Below are 19,803 nucleotides of genomic sequence, written 5' to 3'. Positions count from 1 at the left end.
TTCTCCCTGGAGCAGATGATCTCACACTTCTTGTTCAAGATGGGGAAGCACCCAAATGGAGAAGATCTGCTCAACAACATTCCCATTCAGTTCCCATTCATAGGAGATACCCAAGAGCCAACTCTGAAAGTATGCTTGAGTGTTCACACTGCCGGTGAGATGCAAAGCTGATAAAGTAATATCGTTATTGATCTCCTAAATCAATGGGAAACTGGCATCCTTGTAGAGTTTGTTTAATCACACCCTGCCCAGCTTGCTAATGTAGTACATGGAGGTGGTGTTGCCTGGTAGGTCCGAACAGTATGTATCCTAATTGTTGGTAGGAACTATCGCATTGCTAGATGAACTGCCCTGAGTTCCAGTAAATTGATGTGGTAGTAAGTCAGATTCAGGAAACGGAAAAGAGGTAATGGTTGCAAATTGGAGTTCATTAAACTAAAATAATGCTTACGCTGACCCTACTTCTAGGAGGTTCCCTTCCATATCTATAAAGAAAGGAACAAAGGGTGCTCATCAGGATATCTTAGAACATACCTCAAACCTCCATCCAAACGTAATCTAGCCTAGGTGCTGCCCCTTTAACGAATACAAAAGTGTAACAAACACAACCAGGAAGTCTCTCAAGGAACTTCTCTGAACTCTGAAAGGATATGGCAAATTTCTAACCCGCACCAAGTGTCCCTCTGGCTTCTCTCAGTCCCGTGCTTGGTGATACAGTTCAAAGTGTCTCTTTATTGTTCCGCTTATCCTGATGGTGGTTGGTTCCTGTTCCCCACACACATGTTTCTCTCTCAGGCCATGTTGCCTGGATGTACAGTTGAAAGTACCCGTTTCCCTCTTGGAAATTGATCCTCTCATGCCGGCTTGGGGTATTCTTTACCTCTCCCCCTCTTTGGAAACTCCCTGCTTGTGACCTGGTTTCTCATGTTCCATCTTGGTGTCTGCTTATTCTCACCCCGCCTAGGCGTCTCTGAGCTCTCAGCCCGTCTTGGGTTTCTACTCCTTTCACTCGCCTTTGGGTACTGTATTGGTCACCCCATCTAGGGGTCTTTGGTTTCTCTCTCTCAGCCCGCTTTTTGCTTCTATTCGTTTCACCACGCCCTGCGGTACTGTATCTCACACCCAGCCTATGGGTCTCTGGTTTCTGTCTCAACCCGCTTTGGGCTATGGCCAGGTCTCCTCACCCTCCTCCCTTTGACAACCACAAATATGATTCGCTGTAGCTGAGTTTATGGGGAGAGGCGGTCTCTTCGGCTGGCGCAGAGCGATGATTTGGGTTCTCGCTTGGGGTTCCACCACTGTTTCAGCTTCTCTCAGCTGCTCCTTGACGGTTCGTCGTTGCCGGGTGAAGTGGGTGCCATTTTCCCAGACCTGGCATGGTCGGGGCTTCTCCTCTCCTACAGACAGATGTTTCCTGCTCCGAGAGCAGCGTTCGGTGGTCTCCTCTGTTCTTCCACGTCAGCTAACATCTGCATCTGGGAGCCTCTAGTCCATGCCTTCCAGGAGGACATCTCCTCCTGTGTCCGGCACCGCAAGACTGCATTCACCTGAGGCTGGCTCTGCAGGACTTCCTCACTGTGCAATAGTCAAGTAAGGCCAAAGTTGCAAAAGGGCTAGCCAGTAAGCACAATGTCTCACAGGCCCAACACAGAACGTCCTAGTTTGGGTCCTTCATGTCTTTCTGAAATTGTGATCACTGACCGTAGGCATGACCAAAGAAAAATCTGAAAAAACAAGTGGGTTTGTGCATTGAATAAAAAGTAACTGAGGTCATGGGGTGCTGCTGGCTTCATACACACTGCCCATGATGCCACATCTTGACCTTGGCTGCGAGCACCAGCCTCAGAGATGAGCAGAACATTACTATCTTCAGGGACAGGGAGCCACCTGCAAAAATAGCAGAATAAATTCTCTCTGATTGCAGACAGAAAAGCTACATTTTGCGGTCTTCACTCGTGATCCGACCGAGCCGAACAATAGCCATTTAACCACGGTGTGAAGAGGACAAGAACTGATAAATGTGGCGTTTTATGATGTTGCAACCTGCAAGCACTCTCTACAGTGAGGTGGTTCTACCAGTGGCAACAATGGGGACACATAGGGCCTCATCATAAGTTTGCCGGTTCAGAACTACTATATCGGTAAGAATGCCGGTACTGTAGTTCCCGGACCGGTAAACTACGAGTTCTGCTTACGGGTGCCATTGCTTTTCTCCTGCAGATTCCTCATCTTGATAGACTTCCCAAGCATTAAGCTAAAGGAGAAGGGCAGAAAATATTACACAAGCAGGTTCTGCAGAACTGTTCTGCCAAAACGTGCATCAGCCCCACGTGCTATGTCCAAAGCATAATGCTTTGTAAAAGTATGCAATGAAGACCACGTGGCAGACCCCCCCCCCCCTTTGAAGGGCCATGGAAGTAGAGACTCCCCTGGTGGAATGTGCACCGATTCCCGGTGGCACTTCTTTACCTGCTGACTGGTAGCACTCAGAGATGCATAAAATTATCCAGCATGAGATGGTTTGTTTAGTAATCGCAAGACCTTTGCAGGAAAGAGAATGGGCGACAAACAATTGGTTCATCTTCCTGAACTCAGCTGTGCGGGCAACATAAAAACCTCAAGGCTCTTTTTGGATTCAGACAGTGAAAGCGCTCTTCCTGCTTTGAGGGGTGAGTAGGGTACAATACCGGCAAGGCAATAGACTGTGAAAGATGGTATTCCAAAACAACCTTCGAAAGGAACCCTGGTCTGTACTTAAGAGATAACTTCTCTCGGAAGAAACACAAAAAGGGGGCTTGCAGCATAAGGCCTGCAGCACGCTAACCCTACTGGCCGATGTGACTGCAATCAAAAAGGCCGTCTTAAGGGAACACATCTTAAGTGAACAAGAATGCATATGCTCAAACGGAGCCACCATAAGAAAGGTGAGAACTAGGTTAAGGTCCCAATCCAGAACAAAGGGAGTTGGGGGAAATGTGTTGGTAAGGCCCTTCAGGGATTGGGCCATGACCGATATGGTGAAAAAAGAACCTTGATCTGGGGACCTTTTAACACAGAAAGGGATGCCAAATACCCTCTGACTGTTGCAACCTGAATGCCTGTGGAGGCTAATGACAGAAGTACCACCATCACCGTAGTGGTGGGGCAAGAGACGGGATCAACCTCACTCTCCCTACACCACGCCTCAAATCTTCTCCACCTGCATGCATACAGAGATCTTGTAGACAGTCTGCGTGCAGCCAGCAACACCTCAAGAACATCCTCCGAGAGGTCCCAGTCATCATATCTCATCCGCTCAAGAGCCAAGCATTTAGGTTGATGAAATCCCGGTCGGATACAGTATTTGACGCTCCGACTGGGTGAGGAGATCCGGCGCCGAGGTAGCCGGTGAGGTGGACAGATCCAAGAGGTCAGAGTACCACATCCTCCCTGCCCAATCCAGGGCGAGCAAGATCATGGTCGCTCGAAACCTCTTCAACCTGCTACGAATCCACGGAATGACAGGGATAGGAGGGAACGCGTAATGGAGAGGGAAGGTCTGTGAGACTGTGCTCTTCCTGCTCAGAGCAACCGCCAAACTGTTCTCTGCCGCGCCAGATGAACTACAGAGACCGTGATTTGATTATCTAGCAACCAGAACCACAGTAGCATCGCTTCTGTGCAGAGGGGACAGGTCTGCACTCCGCCTTGCTTGTTCAGGTAGTGCATGGCCACTGTGTAGTCCGTCAGAATCAGGTCATGCTTCTCCTTGAGCGATGGGGTGAAGGCCTTCAGGGCTAACCTGATGGCCCGCAACTCCTGCCTGTTGATATGCAACCTGTCTTCCGAGGCAATCCAAAAGGTGCTCACCCGCAAATCCTCACAGTGAGCACCCCAACCCTTCAAGGACACATCCTTGACCACTCGGCTCTGGTGGCAAGGGGGCCAGAAGGCTTCTCCCGCCATAGGATTCCTGCGCGTGTCCCACCAGCCGAGTACGTGACCTAACTGGCTGGACACCCTGAGAGGATCTGAGAAAGCTCCCAGATACTGAGACCACTGGTCTTGTAGGAGCCACTGATAGGATCTCATGCACAGTCTGGCCTCTGGCACCAGGAAAATGAAGGAGGCCATGAGACCCAAAAGGCAGAGAAAGGACGCCGCTGGTAATGTGGTGGGGGTTCTGGAACAACAACCATATGGTGTATATTGTTGCCTCTATCCTCGGGAGGGAAGTCCTTCCCTGCCCGTGTGTCTAGGACTGCCCCGATGAACTGGAGCCTTTGGACCATTGTCATGTGGGACTTCTTTAAGTTCAGGCAGAAGCCCAGTCTGTGCAGTAGCAGACAGGTGTCTTCCAGATGACTCAAAACCTGTCCTTCTGACTTTCTCTGGATCACCCAGTCATCCAGGTACAGGCATAGGCATAGGTGGACTCCGGGTCTCCTTAGGTGAGCCGCAACTACCGCCATGAGCTTGGTGAAGACCCTTGGAGCAACCCAAAGGGCAGCACTTCGACTGATCGTGCTTGTCCCCAATGAGGAAACGCAGGACTTTCCTGTGCTTCTGATGTATGTGCTTCTGATGTATGGCACATGGAAATAGGCATCCTGCAGGTCTATGGACACCAACCAGTCCTGAAGCTCGAGAGCGTGGAGAATTTCTCTGAACGTCACCATCCCGACTCTGTCTTTTTGCAGGAACTTGTTTAGAGCCCTCAGGTCCAGAATGGGACAGAATGGAGCAGAGACTTCCTCCTTTTTTGGGTACCAGGAAATACCTCGAAATACCAGGAAATGTGCCTTGTCCTCAATCACATCAACACCTATTTTACAAACTATGCTGACGACACACAGCTGGTGTTTGAGTTGAGTGGCAACTATCAGAAAGACAGTGAGCAACTTACCACGATCTACAACAGCGGGAGAAATGGATGGACTCCAATTGGATGTGCCTCAATGGAAAAAAACTGAGCTCATGATATTTGGCTCATCTACAGCTAGAGCTAAATTACCTTCCTCCTATAAGTCCTTCCAGATCAAAGACACACCCATCCCAGTTCTATGTAAGGTTAAAACCCTTGGGATGATGCTGGAAGCATCACTTGGGGCAGATGCCCAAGTGCAATATATCAAAAAACTGTGCATACCATCTTAAGACTAATCAAAGCCATCAGACCCTTCTTATCAGAGGAAAACTGCGCAACCATAGCAAGAGTGACTATTATGTCACGCCTTGGCTATGGCAACGCTCTAGTCCTGGGTGCCTCCAAGCAGTGTCTGCAAGCTTACCAAGTTGTCCAAAACAATGTGGTTAGAATTGTTAAGCTCAAGACCAGATCAGAGCACATCAGCAATTCCAGAAGGGAGCTTCACTGGCTAAAGATCGAGGACAGGGTACATTTTAAGACCCTAACCTTCGTGCACAGATGTATCCACGGTAAAGCCCCTGCTTACCTTAAAACCAGGATTAACCCATATGTTCCTAGTAGACCACTTAGATCATCCAACCTTGGTAAAATCACAGTGGCACCATACAAAATCAAAAGCGGCCTAGGAAGATCCTTCCCCGACTATAGCAGCCTCTCTCTGGAACAACCTCCCAGACCACATAAGATTGTAAACTAACTACATCTGCTTCTGCAAACAGGTGAAAACCCACATTTTCAAATAAACTACCTTCTTCGTCAATGCCTTGTTCAGAGTGAACTTACATGGTCGTCCCCGTCCTCATGTCTAGTCGCTGTCTGTCTGTCCACTGTGTCCTTGCATCTGTGCCCCGAGGCTTGCGAGCTACCGGCGCAATATAAATACTAAATAAAATAAAAATAAAAAAATGCTGGGAATACCAGCCCGACCCTGATCGGGAGTCCCTTCTTCCATGGTACTCTTCAACAACAGGGATCTGAGTTCTTCCTGGAGCTCCTGTCCTGGTTGGATCGGTGAAGATGAAGGTCTGTTCAGACAATAACCCCACATATGAACTGCAGGGCCCAGGCATGGCCTACTGGCCCTTAGAAGCTCCTCTGCCCCTTCTGGGATGCGAGAAACGCCTCTGCCCTTACCTGGCTTGTGCGAGCTGCCCTTTCCTGCCATAGGGCACATAGCGCCTACTGCCTCTGCCTCTAGAAGCAAAGCTGAAGGCAGGCTTAGCCGGCTGCGCAGCCAGACCCAGTGACTTGACAGCAGTTTTAGACTCCTTAAATTTCTTCAAGGAGTCATCCGCCTTCTGTCCACAGAGCATCTCCCCCTCAAAAGGCATGTCTAGAAGGCGGTTTTGTACATTGGGGAGAAGCCGGATGTTTTCAAATAGGCCTACCTTCTAATAACTACTGCCGACCCCATGGAGCGGCCAACACAGTCAGCAATAACCAGGCCTGTTTGCAAGGACTGCTTGGCAGTTTCCATCCCATTCGCCACAAGCTGCATAAATCCGTCCTGCATATGATCTTCCGGGACGTATTTGGCCGAATGCTCGACAGCCTTCCACAAGGAGAATTCAGGGAAACCACAAGCTATGCTTGTGGCCTTGAGAGCCACACTGCCTGAGGCAAAAACCTTTTTGGCCAAAGTGCCTGTCCTTTTCCCTTCCCTGTCTGTAGGGAGATTTGACGTTGATGCCGTGGGCCAGGAGGATATAGTGGCAGCCTGAACTACCAGTCCTTCCGGGGAAGGGTGTGTTTAGAGGAAGGAAGTGTCCCCTCTGCCAGCCTGTACTTCCCCATGACATTGGTATTTGCAGGGGGCAAAGTACATGGATTTCCCCAGATGGAAGTCAAAGGGTCAGTTATGGCCTGACTGAAGGGCATGTTGTGCTCAATAGTCGGGCTGATATCTGGTCATACCCTTGATGGGGAGTGGCGGATGGCTTGAGCACTAGGATGTCAACTATTTTCTCCACTAATGTCCTAAGCTTGACATGAGAGTGAGTTGAGGGCTGCTTTTGTTGCATCTCAATGTCTGGAGATGTGTCCAGCCACTGGCCCTAAGCAAGTGCCACCAAATTGTCGCAGTCTTCGAACTAATCGACACCGCCTGATCCCACAGATGGTATCAACTTCTTCGTACTCCTTGGCCTAATCGGAGCTGAAAATAGACTGCATCGAGTTGAAAAACCCTGTCCACGATAGCGGTTGAAAGGTGCCGATGTCGCTGGTTGACGTTGAGGGCTTGTTCTTCGGCTCTGTGGCCCTGGATGCCATGGCAGAGGGCTTAGCCGCTTGTAGTGCAGCCTTGGAGGCCGATGGAGTGGGTACCGGCGCTGATAGCTCAGACGTGCGATGGGCACCATGGGAGAGGCTTCTAGTGGGCGATTTATGCGCCTCTAGGGGCATGGAGCCCGTAGGCTCAGTCGGCGACGAAGGCATCGACTTCCTGGCAAGCGTGGGGTCTGGGGTACCGAGAGCCGCTTTAGCTGCTGACGCCTGCTGGTCGGGGGAGTGAGCCGCGCTGGCAGCCGCCTGTTGCAGATAATACACACAAGAAAGACACAGGCCTGCACCATTGTTAGTGAGTTCAAAAGGTTGCACAAGATCAACCCACAACTGCAGCCTTTAAACGTTCGGCCCTAGGACCCAACAAAGACAAGCTTGCAACAGATTTTGTCTGCCACTCACGCTAAAGTGGAAGACATTACCTTTGCACAATCGACTGTGGACTATCAGCATTCAGGGGATGGATGAAAAGAGATCTGAGGCAGCAAGGAAGAATTCTGGAATCAGAAGGACGCCATGGAAGGGGCACCTGATTCCAAGATGGCAGCCTAGTTTGTGCAGACTGAGTCTGTGAGGAACTTCTACTACATGTGTTTTTCCCTGGGTGTGGTATTGGTTAGAATGTCCTCCTGAAAATCGACCCATAGCAGCTGGGAACAAATACTATAAGTGCCAGTAAATCAGTTAGATCTAGGAGGACTAGCCTTCGCCAAGAGAGCCTAAGGATCCCATGCGCAGAGTATCAGACAGGACAAGTGGGCTGTGAATCAGCAGTGCCACCAATTACTGTACATGAGATCTTTTTGTTTGTTTATTTAATTTTCGGTGTCAGAGGAGAGGCCCAAAGAGCTGTGAAGAACGCAAACGAAGGTTATTTTCCTAAGAGAAGATATTATATCCGGTCCAGGGCTGGGTTTAGATTGGTTTAGTGTACGGTTTGCTTACGGAACCCTTTGTGAACTCCCATCCCAGGATAAAGATCCTATGGGAGGCTGGCTAGTGGCCAGCATGCACAGATCATTTCCTTGCCTCACTGCATTTATGGATACATATCCAACTTTGGTTTTCACTTACTGCTTCTATCCTTTTGTAAAGCACAATACCCTTATTATCTCTGATGCACTTTGCCTCTCGAGTCCTCCGTTGATCACCTTAGCCATAAGAGTGGACAATTGATACTCTAGTGTTAAGTGGTTTAAGCAAGTTGCAAAGTCAAAAGACAGAAACCTGTTGGGACTACCTGTTGCACGTACCTGCTTCCAGATTGCTATACAGCCGCTTACTGGCTTCCATGGAGTACCGGATCCCATAGCAGGTTACGAGAGACGGACCCTCGGTGAAGACTGACACTACAGTCATCATCACCACATGTAAAAGCACATAGAAGTGGCATCCCATGGGACGCTAGGTCCCTTTCTCTAGTTCACGTTGGCGGGATAACGCCATCAGGCACAGACTTCTGAAAAAAGGAGGAACGAGATGATGAATTGGCGTTCTAGCAACAGTTCATCATGAACCCTACTACGAACTTCTCTCGTTCTTACTAGAAGTTATTGACTTAGGCATTTAGAGCTTTGTTTTAGTTTAAAGGACAGGAACCCTATTGTCTTGTTAAGGTAAAGAAGGATTATTCTTTTCACTTTTCCTGTCATCTTTTTCCCTTCCTGAAAAGAGACCATTATGCAATAAGGATACTGCCAGAGCAGGTAAGAGACGTAATTGTTAAGTCACTGTTATGCTACACTGTTAAAAGTATTTTCCTGTGCATTGTTTCACTCCCCTTTACCTCTCCCCACTACAGCTCCAGTATCCCGTATTCTGTATCACATTAAGGAGGTTTGTCCAGAAGCACTGCCACCAGAAAAAAAAGAGTTCCACTGCGCTGTTGTCCAGTGGGGGACTTTCTTTCCTGTGTGGTGTGCACTCCGTTGTGCTACCAAGAGATCCTCATTCTTTCTGTGGACACCTGCATGATCCGTGGCAAATTCCTAAGAGCATACCAAAGATTCATTCAAACCTTTTTCAATAATGGGGGTTCACATCAAGACTTTTCATAGGGTAAAAGAAGGCTCCTCCAAAGCACCAATGAAGTATATGATGACTTCCTGCTTAGCATCCCACTCAGTGATGTCTGTTAGTTTGTGCACAATCCTGGTAACCACTGAGGTGCACCAATCAAGACCTATGCAAGATAAGTCTCACCCAAAGTGCCAACATAAATGCCTAGAAAGTCAGGTGCAGAGTCTCCTCTCACAGAAATAATTTCTCTATGGAAGTGGTCAAGTTCTTTAACCAGCTGCATCAAGGCAGGTTCAAAAGGTGTGCAGCGAGGAGAGAGTGGAGTCCTCCTCTTGTAGTGAGGAGGCTGTATTGAGAGAAAATGGGATACAGGCCAAAGACTCTGGGAACTAGGGGGAAACACAATCCACATTGTTCAGTTGGTTGGCAGGCAGGCGACGATCTGTGGAGTCAGGACAACTATTGATGGCATGCTAGATGTCAGACACAAAGACTGTCTGTACTGAGAATTAGATGAACACCACTGCTAAGTGGAGAACCACCAGAATTGCTGCAGGGTGAAGATCCACGGAACCCAAGATAAGGCAAGGCGTAACACAATATCTGAGCAACTTACACCAAAGAAATACCCTAACGACGACTGAGAAACGAGAGAGGGTGGGATGATGATGTGAGCTCAAACCCAAACCCAGAGAGAGAGCATAAGACAACACCGGAGCCAAGCATGACCCAGCTGGCCACAAGGAATAACATTTCATATTGGGATTTGGGTAAAAGATTCAAGGACCCTTGGCAAGGTAACATTTTTAAATGTGCTGAAACTGTTGGTTAGGATGCAGCCACCTTAAATTCACCATGAGCAAGACAGAGGGACTCCGGAGGCAGGGAAAGCTTACCGCTATGCGAAGCGACTCATTAGAGGTGGTATTTGGGGAATCCTACTGGAGTCTCCCAATCGCCCCTTCATTGCCCCACTAAAGATGCAACCAATACCCTGGTAACAGGAAAAGTCACTCATGTTTTGTTTGCCAGGAGGAATAGGTCTTATGGGAAGTGATGAAGTGTGCCCAGCTCTCGATCTAGGTGTCAGAAATAGTCTGCATGGGTAACACAGAGAATGAGTCCCGTGAAGGATCGGTTTGGTGTTCACTGAGCAGGAATGATGGAGCCTTGATTGTGGATCTATGAATGGAGCAGGACACTGAGCACAATTGAGGTCCGCGAACACCGACATGGTCGTGGAGTAGAGTGAATTGAAAATGCACAGCAACAGAAACAACACAACTGAAAGAACATGTAAACTCTGTGTGCAGGCAGTTCGCAAGCAAACTAACACACCCACACCATGTTCAGTTCACAAGCTGGAGCAATAATGACACTTCTACCAGATCCTAAAAGCACAGACAGGTAGTTTAAGACCTCAGAACACAGGAAGGCGGGCAGGGCCAAACACAATCTTTGAAATACGAACAAATCCTGCAATGAAGTGAGGCTAAGCTGCAGACACCTGGGGTGAGAGTGGGACCATTACCAGTACACCAACCACAAATGAGCATTCTAATGAGGAAACAGACCCAGAATCCAGAGCATTAACTGGGACAATTACCACTAAAGCCTAACTACAAAAGGAGGCATTAGCTGTTTTGCAGAGAGAAAAGGAGGAGGAGACGAAATTAAGTGGTAAAGCCAAGTAAGTCATATCATATAGTAATCACGCTGCAGAAAAGCAAGGATTTAGCCAAGTGGGTCACCCTGAAGAACAGAGGAGGTTTGGAAGAAAGGCTGGAAAAGACAGCCTATTCAGAGTCTTAGACAAAAGGCTGGCAGGAGCCAGTCCTAAAGAGGAGACGCTGGAGAGTATCCTAAAAAGGTGTGCCCCTTTGCAGAAACCTGTGCCTGGGGAGTGAAAAGTACTGAAGATTGACAAATACCTGGCTAGGGGGAAAAACATCCTACCTAGAAGAACATCTAGGCTAAGAGGGGAAGCTAAAGGTCCTGCCTCAGTAAAACTTCCAGAGAGCCCTAACCTAAAAGGAATAATGATACATGGCTTACCCTGGTAGGTGTTCAATGGCTACATCATTCCAGGAGAATACTCAAAGATGGGGTTGTCTGACTAGGATAATCAAAGACAAAGAAATGTGCTGGCTGTTTTCAACTACGATAAGACTGAGCGATTTGCAGGCAGGACAGTCTCCCGTCCAGAAGCCCAGAAACCTGTGCTTAAGCGTTTGGGCTGAACATAAAAGGCAGGTCGCTAGTGCCACATAAATTAGTCCTTTCACTAAAATTGATCTATCCCTACTTTCTCCCACTGTTGTCTTAGAATCTCCTTTCTGAGTTGGTTCCACTAAAATAGGTGGTCCACAACCCCCCCCCACTGACCAATAGAAAAACTGTGTTGAAACATCACTTCTACGTGTTGCGTTTTCTGTGGTATGTGTTGTGTTTTCTGTGGTACCCACCCTGAGAGTGAAAAATGCTACATGCTGGCAAACAGAGCTACAAGGCCAGAACAAGAAATGAAAATGATTTATTGAAAGCTGGAAAGTTGGGAGCATATATCTTAAAGGTATGACAACAGACTGGTGAAGAGTCAAGCCAAGTACGAGGACGAACCTCGATACCCAGAGAAACCTTAAAATAAAATGTGTGTTTATACGGTACTTGAGTAGTCCATTTTTAGTATTGTTGTTTGTTACACATGTTGCCTGTCAACCTTTGAGATAGTCTAAGCTGACAAGTAGGAGTGCTCCAGGAATCTGGCAGAAATACTTGAGTCAGCACTTAAAGAACAAAGGACGTAAAGAACAAAAGAGAACGCTGGTGAAAGTTAGAATGCTGTAAATACACATCTTTCTTTCTTATGCAGTGGAGGGATCTTCCATTGTAAAAACTGTAAATCGCGACCGCTAACAATTCCACACTTACCCTTTTACTGGGGAGTTTCACATTTCCAGGAGTAATTTTAAAAGAAAGGGGACCTGTAGTCACACTATTGTGAAGGGGAGTTATCACGCCAACTACTTCAGGAAGCGCTAGAAAACGACAATACTTTGGTGAAGTGAGAAACGTGGTTTTGAAGAAAGGAGACTGGAAAAAGTGCACTATGTATGGCAAATAAAAATAACATTTATTCAACTTAATTTACAATTGAAACAAGTCAAGTATTTACTTACATCAAGGGATCCCTCATTAATCACTACCAATCCCATGTTCTTAGTCAGAAGTTTACAAGAATGCCCTATAGAAAGAAAACATAAAATGTATTGTAAATAAATATGTGCATTCAGTTGAGTTAATCTTTTCATACATGCCTCACGTTATGGTAAAAGATACACCGTTTTTGTTGGCATTTGATGTTCCTTTGCGGAGAACCCCTCTCGCTTTGGGCACTACGTTGATACCAATGGCAGGACTAGCAATTATGCTTTGAGTACATTTACATACCAGGAACGCTCAACAAAGAGCACAATACAAACAAATATAAATCCTAGAGGGGAAGTCTAGACTCACCTCTGCCTGCTCATATTCGGTGTATTCCAAATGCAATGGGTCTAATAGGTGGATGGCATTCTGAAATGCCAAAGATTGATTCAACATTTGCTACTTGTCCTAATTAACCCTGAGAGACAGAAATGGGGAAGGCAACCCATAGTCGCAAGACATGCCACCTCTCTCCACCAATGTATAAACAGAACTTACTGAAACAAATAAAATGCCTCCGTTCAGGCATATTCCAGTATAAAATATGTCTGAGAGCCTGGAATGCAACCTCCAAAGCTGACACTTTTTAGGGCCTAGGAGCACAGATTCAAACAGAATTTTCCGTTCTGACAGAGAGGTGCTGCTTACTACGAACAACGAAGATGTGGAGTACTCACGCTACGGCAAAAGTTAAAGCAGGCAGGGGATGAAGATCACACTTTGACTGGGGTGCTGGTAGTGTGTAAAGAGCAATGTTTAAGTAGTGAACAAAAAACCCTATTGAAGATGAGTTCACATGAGAAGGAGAATGCGGAAAGGCATAACCAAAATGTTGGGAAAATTGCAAGTAGTGATGCTGTCCTGTGTGAGAGCTGCGGAGCAGCTATCGGGGAACTGGACTGTCACAGGGATGAAAAGTGGGGTCACTGTCAAGCATGTGGGGAGCTGTTGGTGCCGAGGTGGATGTCAACATTAGGGTGCTGGAGGAATTGGACCCCGATTTTGCACTGTTCTTTGATGAATTGTCACTTACAACAAGGAGTATTAGGTCTTGAGAAATGTGGTGTGATGTGAGGCCTGCGATATAATGTAAAATATGTGCAACTGTTAGTTGGGCCAATTGAAGGTTATGTGGGTAGTGCAGAGAGTATGTATGTCGTGGCCTCCGTTTATTGGTTTGTGTGCTTGTGGGCATTTCAAAAGGAAATTAGTAAGTTTCAGGTTCCTCAGTAATTTAAGGAGATTTGTTCAATCTAACACATTGTTTCTTTTAGGTTCTGCAAGCAATTTAGGGACTGTAAAGTTGAATAAGAGATGGTGGGAAATCTCCTTTTGAGTTCCGGGTATGTGAGTTCTATGTGGCAGCATTGCGGGTTGGGTGCTGGAGTATTGTGAGGCAGCATGGCCAGTTTGGGTGCTGTGAGATTTATGTGGCAGCATGGCCGGGTTGGGTGCTGGAGTATTGTTGAGGCAGCATGGCCGGTTTGGGTGCTGTTAGGGGTATGAGGCAGCATGGCCGGATTGGGTGCTGTGAGTTTTGGTATGTCAGCAGTGTGTCACATGAGAGTTATGCATGTTCTGTGCGTTTAATGGGTGGAGGATGTGCTGCTGCCTAGAGAGGGGTCTAAGCCAGTGGTACGGTTTAGTGGGTTTGAATTATTAGTGGATGGTTGCTATGGTGTCATGAGGATGCTGATGCAGTGAGTGGAGTTGGGATGATGGGGCTGGTCTCCTTGGATGGGTGTCTGGCTGCAGGGCCCGCATGCCGGATTGTTTATAGGTTGTCTTGTTGTGTTGAGAGGATGTTTGTGTTACTATAGGTTGGTTTGATTGGAAGTTATTTTGGAGATGCTTTGCTGTTTTCTATAAATATAAAAGGGGGAAGATATGCTGTAACCTAGGTATTCCAATTAGAGTTATGTGAGTGGTGTCTCAGCTATGGAACGTTAGTGTTCTGGAAAGGTTCTAGCTGGGGGATTCTAGTGAGAGCGGTTGAAGAGCCGGCCGACCGTAGGGGCTGGTCGATGTCTTTCTCTCTTGGACATGAGACCAATCTTGATTATATGTGCTTATATAAACTGTAACTTGTGAACCAGTAAAGTTACTAACTGTGTCTGGTCTCCGGGTTGTCCTTTTGTCACAAGACTTATCGTGTGTTCTGGCATCTTTGTCCAGATAATGCTGACAGAAGACTTTTAGCGACTTCCAATCTTTCTTAAGGGGATATTAAGCTAAACAGGCTGTAGTCGCTGCTTTGCCCCACATAGAATGTCAGGTTATTCTTTCTAGCAACAGCATATTTTCCAGTCTCTAACACCACTAAATGAAGGCAACTATCCATCTCGTGACTGCTGCATTACAAACTGCTTGACATTTGTTTATAGACCCATATGCCAGAAACAATTGTGATAACTTCCTTTTAGTCTTAGTTCTGTTTTTGTAGTAATGGATGCACCTTTTTACATCAAAAGAGTGTGAAGAGAGATCCATCTTTGAGGATAGAGATTTAAAGAGGACTGGTAAACACACTTCTTGGTTCACATGATTTCCAGATACCACCTTTGGTAAAAATGTGGGGTGTGTCCCCAATGGAACCTTGGCCGGATGAAACTTCAAGAAAAGTTCAGCAGCTGAAAAACTTGCATCTCACTTTGGCAACCAAAAGCACTGTCGTCCATGTTTCTAACTTGAATTCTGCAGATTGCATGGGTTCTAACAGTGTTTATATTAACCCTGAAAGCACTATAATCATTGTGGAGCAGGAGCCTCAATGTAGGAAAATGCATGTTGCGTGCCCCTCAAAAGATCCTTACCCAAAGGATTGGAAAACAGTGTCCGCTTCATTTATCTACTCGTATCTAGAAATGACCTAAAGATGCACTCTTACTGATGAATATTGCAAACTCGATTCCACACCATGCAACCCATTTTTATTTATTTTTTATATTTGTAAAGTGCCTAAACAAGAAGGCATCAGGGCACCGTTATTGAAACCAGTTACACACAAACATACGAGAAAGTCAGTTCGAGGCAGGATACTCTCCCTGCACGTACAGTCATTAGGTAGATACTTAACCATACAACAAAGTCACTTAGGCAAAGAGCTTTTATGGCCTTACGGAAGGGGCAGTAAGATTCCTCTGCCCTTAGTGCATGGGGGAGAGCATTCCAGTGGTGCGCTACCACTGCGGGGAAGCTAGAGGCTCCTTTTCTGACTTTTGTTTTTAAGGTTGGTTGAACAAGGCAGTGGGTAGATCTCACCGGTCTGGTGGACTTGGTTCTCACAATTCTTTGAGACAGGTATTCCGGGGCAACGTTTGCAAGACATTTATGCGTGATGGAGAAGGAGGATTTGGGTCATGGGCATAGTTGGTGTAGGGTATGCCGATGGAGTCCAGGAGGTCGAAGAGGGGTTTGGTGAAAATGTTGTAGATGGACGGGGAGACACAGGATCCTTGTGGGAGGAGCGCTGGCAGTGTCTGAGAAGACTCGTGGATCTTACTTCCAAGAAGGAGGCTACCCAGGACGTGGCTTCATGGAAGAAGCTGGTGGCGGCCATAAGATGGTGACAAAGATGTTTGTAATCCACCAGGTAATAGGCAGCCAAGCGATCCAGGAGGATGACGAGGAGGGTTGGCTTGCCTTCATGTCTGAAGGAATCAAGCTTGTTTTTCGGGTCTAGTAATGCCGATTCCGTCCCGTGACCCGGCTGGAAGCCGGATTGGCGCATCCCAACGATGTGGTTGGATTCTAGGAAGGTTTGTATTTGATTATAGGCTGCCCTTTCCAAGATCTTTAGCAAGAACGGGACCGTTCTGCTGGACGGTAATTAGTAGGTACAGAAGGGTCAAACAAGGTTTTTTTTTAATAAGGGGAGAAACGAAGATTCTTGAAGGCTTGCTGGGACTTGGCTCATGGAGAAGGAGGCATTGATAAATCTAGTAATGAATAGGACTTGTACTTCCAAGCAGTCTTTGATGAGGTTAGCCAGGCAGATGTACCCTTTACATGTAGAGGGTTTGAGCTTTCTAAGTATATTGGCAGTTTCTACTTCCAACACTTCTCTAAATTGGAAGGAAGGTGTGAATTGGTGATTCGTAGAAAGGTTTGAGGTGGGAGTAGTGATAAAGGCTTGTTTCCTTTCTATGTTCTGGTGTAAGGTTATTTTGGGTCGCATAGCATTTTGGATATTTCTACACCAAGTCTCATCTTTGGTGATAGCGGGTGGGTATACGGGGGAAAGTCTAATTATCAAAGAATTCTGAACATTTCTTGGGTGTTCGAACGGGAATTCGTTATTCTCGTGTTCTAGGCTGTCGCTTTTGCTGTAATAATGGCCTGTTTATATTCTTTGGCAATTGTGTTGAAGGAGTCTTAACTGATCTGTTGAATCAGTTCTCGAATGGCTTTGGCTTTTCTTTTTCTCAGGCGCAGGGCCTGTAGGTCAGGCGTAAACCAGGAGTGACCAACTGGTTTGGCTCTCCTGGGCATTAATGGGCATTAATGGGGCCACCAAGTTTATAGCCTTGGCCAGGGTGTTTAAGTAAATATCTGTTAGGGTATTTGGGTCTGCAGAGTCTAGATTCTCATGTAGGAGTGGTGCAAGATGGAGTCTTTGAATATTTTTTGGGTGCTACGCGATAAAGTAGGAGGCATGGCTGGAGGGGCAGGCGGCTGTTTCATCGGGGGTGGAAGGTGAAGATCACGATGTGGTGATCTGACCATGGGCAGGGTGAGTTGAAGGTGATCGGGATCTAGCTATTCACATCCGCTACCCAGTCCAAGGTTCTACCCTTATTGTGAGGTAGGGCTGAAACACGATGATTAAAGCCGAAGTTGGAAAGTGCGTTAGCGACAGTTGTGGTGGAGGTGTCTGCAGGGTCATTAAAGCCTAGGTTTAGGTCCCCGAGTAGCATAGTCCTCGAGGTTGGTTGGAGGTTTTTTCCTACTGTGTGAATGAGGTCTTCCACGAAGGAGGCAGATTGGCCAGACGGTCGGTAGATGATGTGGATGGTGAAGGAGTCTAACGGGGAGGTGGCGAGTTTGACCGCGAGGAGCTCACCATTTCCTTCCATTGACCTGTTAGCAGGTCTGTTGTTAAGGGAGTCTATGTGGATGAGTGCGACGCCGCCACCTATGGAGTCTTCTCTGTCATTTCTATGAATGGCAAAGCCATCGGGGAGTGCTAGTGACAGTGCTGGGCATGAGGCTTTAAGTTTCAGTTATGGCTAACCATCTAAGTCTTGGGCGGTGATCAGATCATGTATGACTAGGGCGTGAGATCACATTGACGAGGGCTCCTTTTAGGATGGATGGGTGCAAACATTTATGCACCGAGGTTGTAGATACTGGGAAAGCTGGGAGCCCAATCTTCCTAGCATGGAGGCTGGGTACTGTGCTAGTGGGGGCATTGTGGGTTGCTGTCTGTGTAGTTATCCTTTTAGGGCTGCAGATGTTATCGGCAGGGGCCTGGCTGCAGTCGGTTGCTAGGTATGGCTGACTTAGTTTATGTGTACCAGTGGTAACCCTGGTAGATGGAGGATGAGTTAGTTTGAGGGTCGATGGGATGTCAGGGGTGCCTTTGAGGCTAGAAATAAGGGGTTTGGGTCTCAGATAGGCATTTCTCGTTAGGGTGGATACAGGCAAGCCGTGGTGGTTTGACCTGGTAAACCTAGTGCCTAGTCTTGGGTTCCTCGCTAGGGTGGTAGGCAGGGATGTACTTTGGCATGCCAGACTGTTGTGTTTGTGCTAATAGGGTGTCTTCTGCTGGCTGCAATAGTTTAGGTATCCTCGCAATATGCCTGGTGATTTGGGGTGGGGGATCTGGTTTGGGGTAGTGGGAGGGGTCGGGCTTCATTTGTGACTGGTTCCGCTTGGCACAAGACCGTGGGGCAGCGTGGCCTGGCAGGCTACTTTTCTGGTATTTAAAGAGACTTTGGCTCTGGGTGGGCAGAGGAGGTGTCATGGCGCTGCCTGTGGCATGAGTGTTAGATCTCATGACCATCAAGGATGACCCCTGGTTGGGGTTGTAGGTGGATGGCGTTTGGTTCCCTCCGTAGGAGCGGCCCTGGGTGCCTTTGCATCCTGGCGATTTCCTGCATCCGAGGGAATACGGCGCTTGGCCATGGTATGGGTGAGATCTCGGAGCAGTGGGACGACAATGTGTCGGGTAGAGATGGGAGGAAGGGGGCTTCCTTTATACGTCTCGCTGTCTGAGCCAAGTGTCTTGCTGATCAGGCAGCACGGGCGTGGCAATGTAGGTGAGGAGAAAGACACTCCTGTGGGTAAGAAAGGGGTAGGGTATGCATCCTTGCTTGTAAGCATAGCCATAGTACTGTGTTTAACCAACACTTGTTTCCTCATGACTGGGGGTCGGAAAACTCTCAGCGTCGGCGTACTGCTCTTGACTCCAGAACGTTAATATAGAAGGTATTTTCATCCAGCTACCAAAAACCACTGTTCTCCAATCTTTCCATGTATGCTCCCCATCTGTCCAAGGAAATGTGTAACACCACACAGATTTCCCCTTCTGGATGGCTCAGGGGCATACCTTTGGCTAGGTTTGGAATTTTTGTTCACCGGACTAGTGCAGTTTTCAATTTTTTCACTTGTATTGTTTTGTTCCTTTCTTGAAGCCACTGTATTTGCAACTCAGAAGAACTCTAATTTGCAGTCAGCACAGAGGGACTTAAGTAATACTAGGAAGACATGAGGCCCAAAAAAATCTTGAACTTACTGACGGTTACTTTTGAGTTTTACCTGGTAATTCTCACCATATCCACAACTGCAAAGATCCTCTGCTGCACTGGCATTACATTTCTTGCGGTGTCCAACTCCACCCTCCTGTGTCTTTGGTACCAGAGATAATTATTTTTAGATTTTGTAAAGCAATGCTAGTTTCATGAACAGCGGCAGGCAGCAGTGAATAGCTTCCTCCAATCATACTTTGCTTCGATCTCCATGCAGCCATTCGTCGAGGTATGGGTACATATGCTAACCTGTCCTTTGCAGCTGAAAAGCTAATGCTACCAGGACTTTTTTGTATATACTATAGAAATGGAGCGCTTGCTGAAAGGGATACATTGAACTTCCAGTGATCCCAACAGACCACAAACTTCAGAAACTTCCTATGTTTTTTGAGAATAGGAAGGTTCTAAGTAAGCAGCTTATAAGACAAAGCCCAAGGACCCTTCCAGCTGCAACCGCAAGTGATGTCCGTCAAGGTAAATATAAAAAAATGCTGCCATTTTATAAACTTATTGAGGTATCTCAAGTCCATTTGGGGCCTCATGAACTTGGTGGCCTTTTTTCACCAGAAAATAACGCGAGTACACTTCCTGACCCCATTGCTGAATGGGTACCTTCTCGACTACTTGTTTGCAGAC

At 47.1% G+C, this 19,803-nt stretch overlaps 1 protein-coding gene across 4 annotated transcripts in view; it reads right to left on the bottom strand.

The window, feature by feature from the left end:
* ATP8A1 (ATPase phospholipid transporting 8A1) overlaps positions 1–19,803 on the bottom strand; it is a 1,730,029-nt gene that overhangs the window by 509,070 nt on the left and 1,201,156 nt on the right. For all 4 annotated transcript variants that reach the window (XM_069631739.1, XM_069631741.1, XM_069631738.1 and 1 more), the window contains one exon: positions 12,391–12,455. In XM_069631739.1, coding sequence (XP_069487840.1) covers positions 12,391–12,455 — 65 coding nt within the window. The remainder of the gene's footprint in view (positions 1–12,390; positions 12,456–19,803) is intronic.

Source organism: Ambystoma mexicanum, chromosome 6q (genome assembly GCF_040938575.1).
Source record: "Ambystoma mexicanum isolate Mex_15411 chromosome 6q, UKY_AmexF1_1, whole genome shotgun sequence".
In the NCBI taxonomy this organism is placed as follows: Eukaryota; Metazoa; Chordata; class Amphibia; order Caudata; family Ambystomatidae; genus Ambystoma; species Ambystoma mexicanum.
This window is presented reverse-complemented; position numbering and strand designations above follow the sequence as displayed.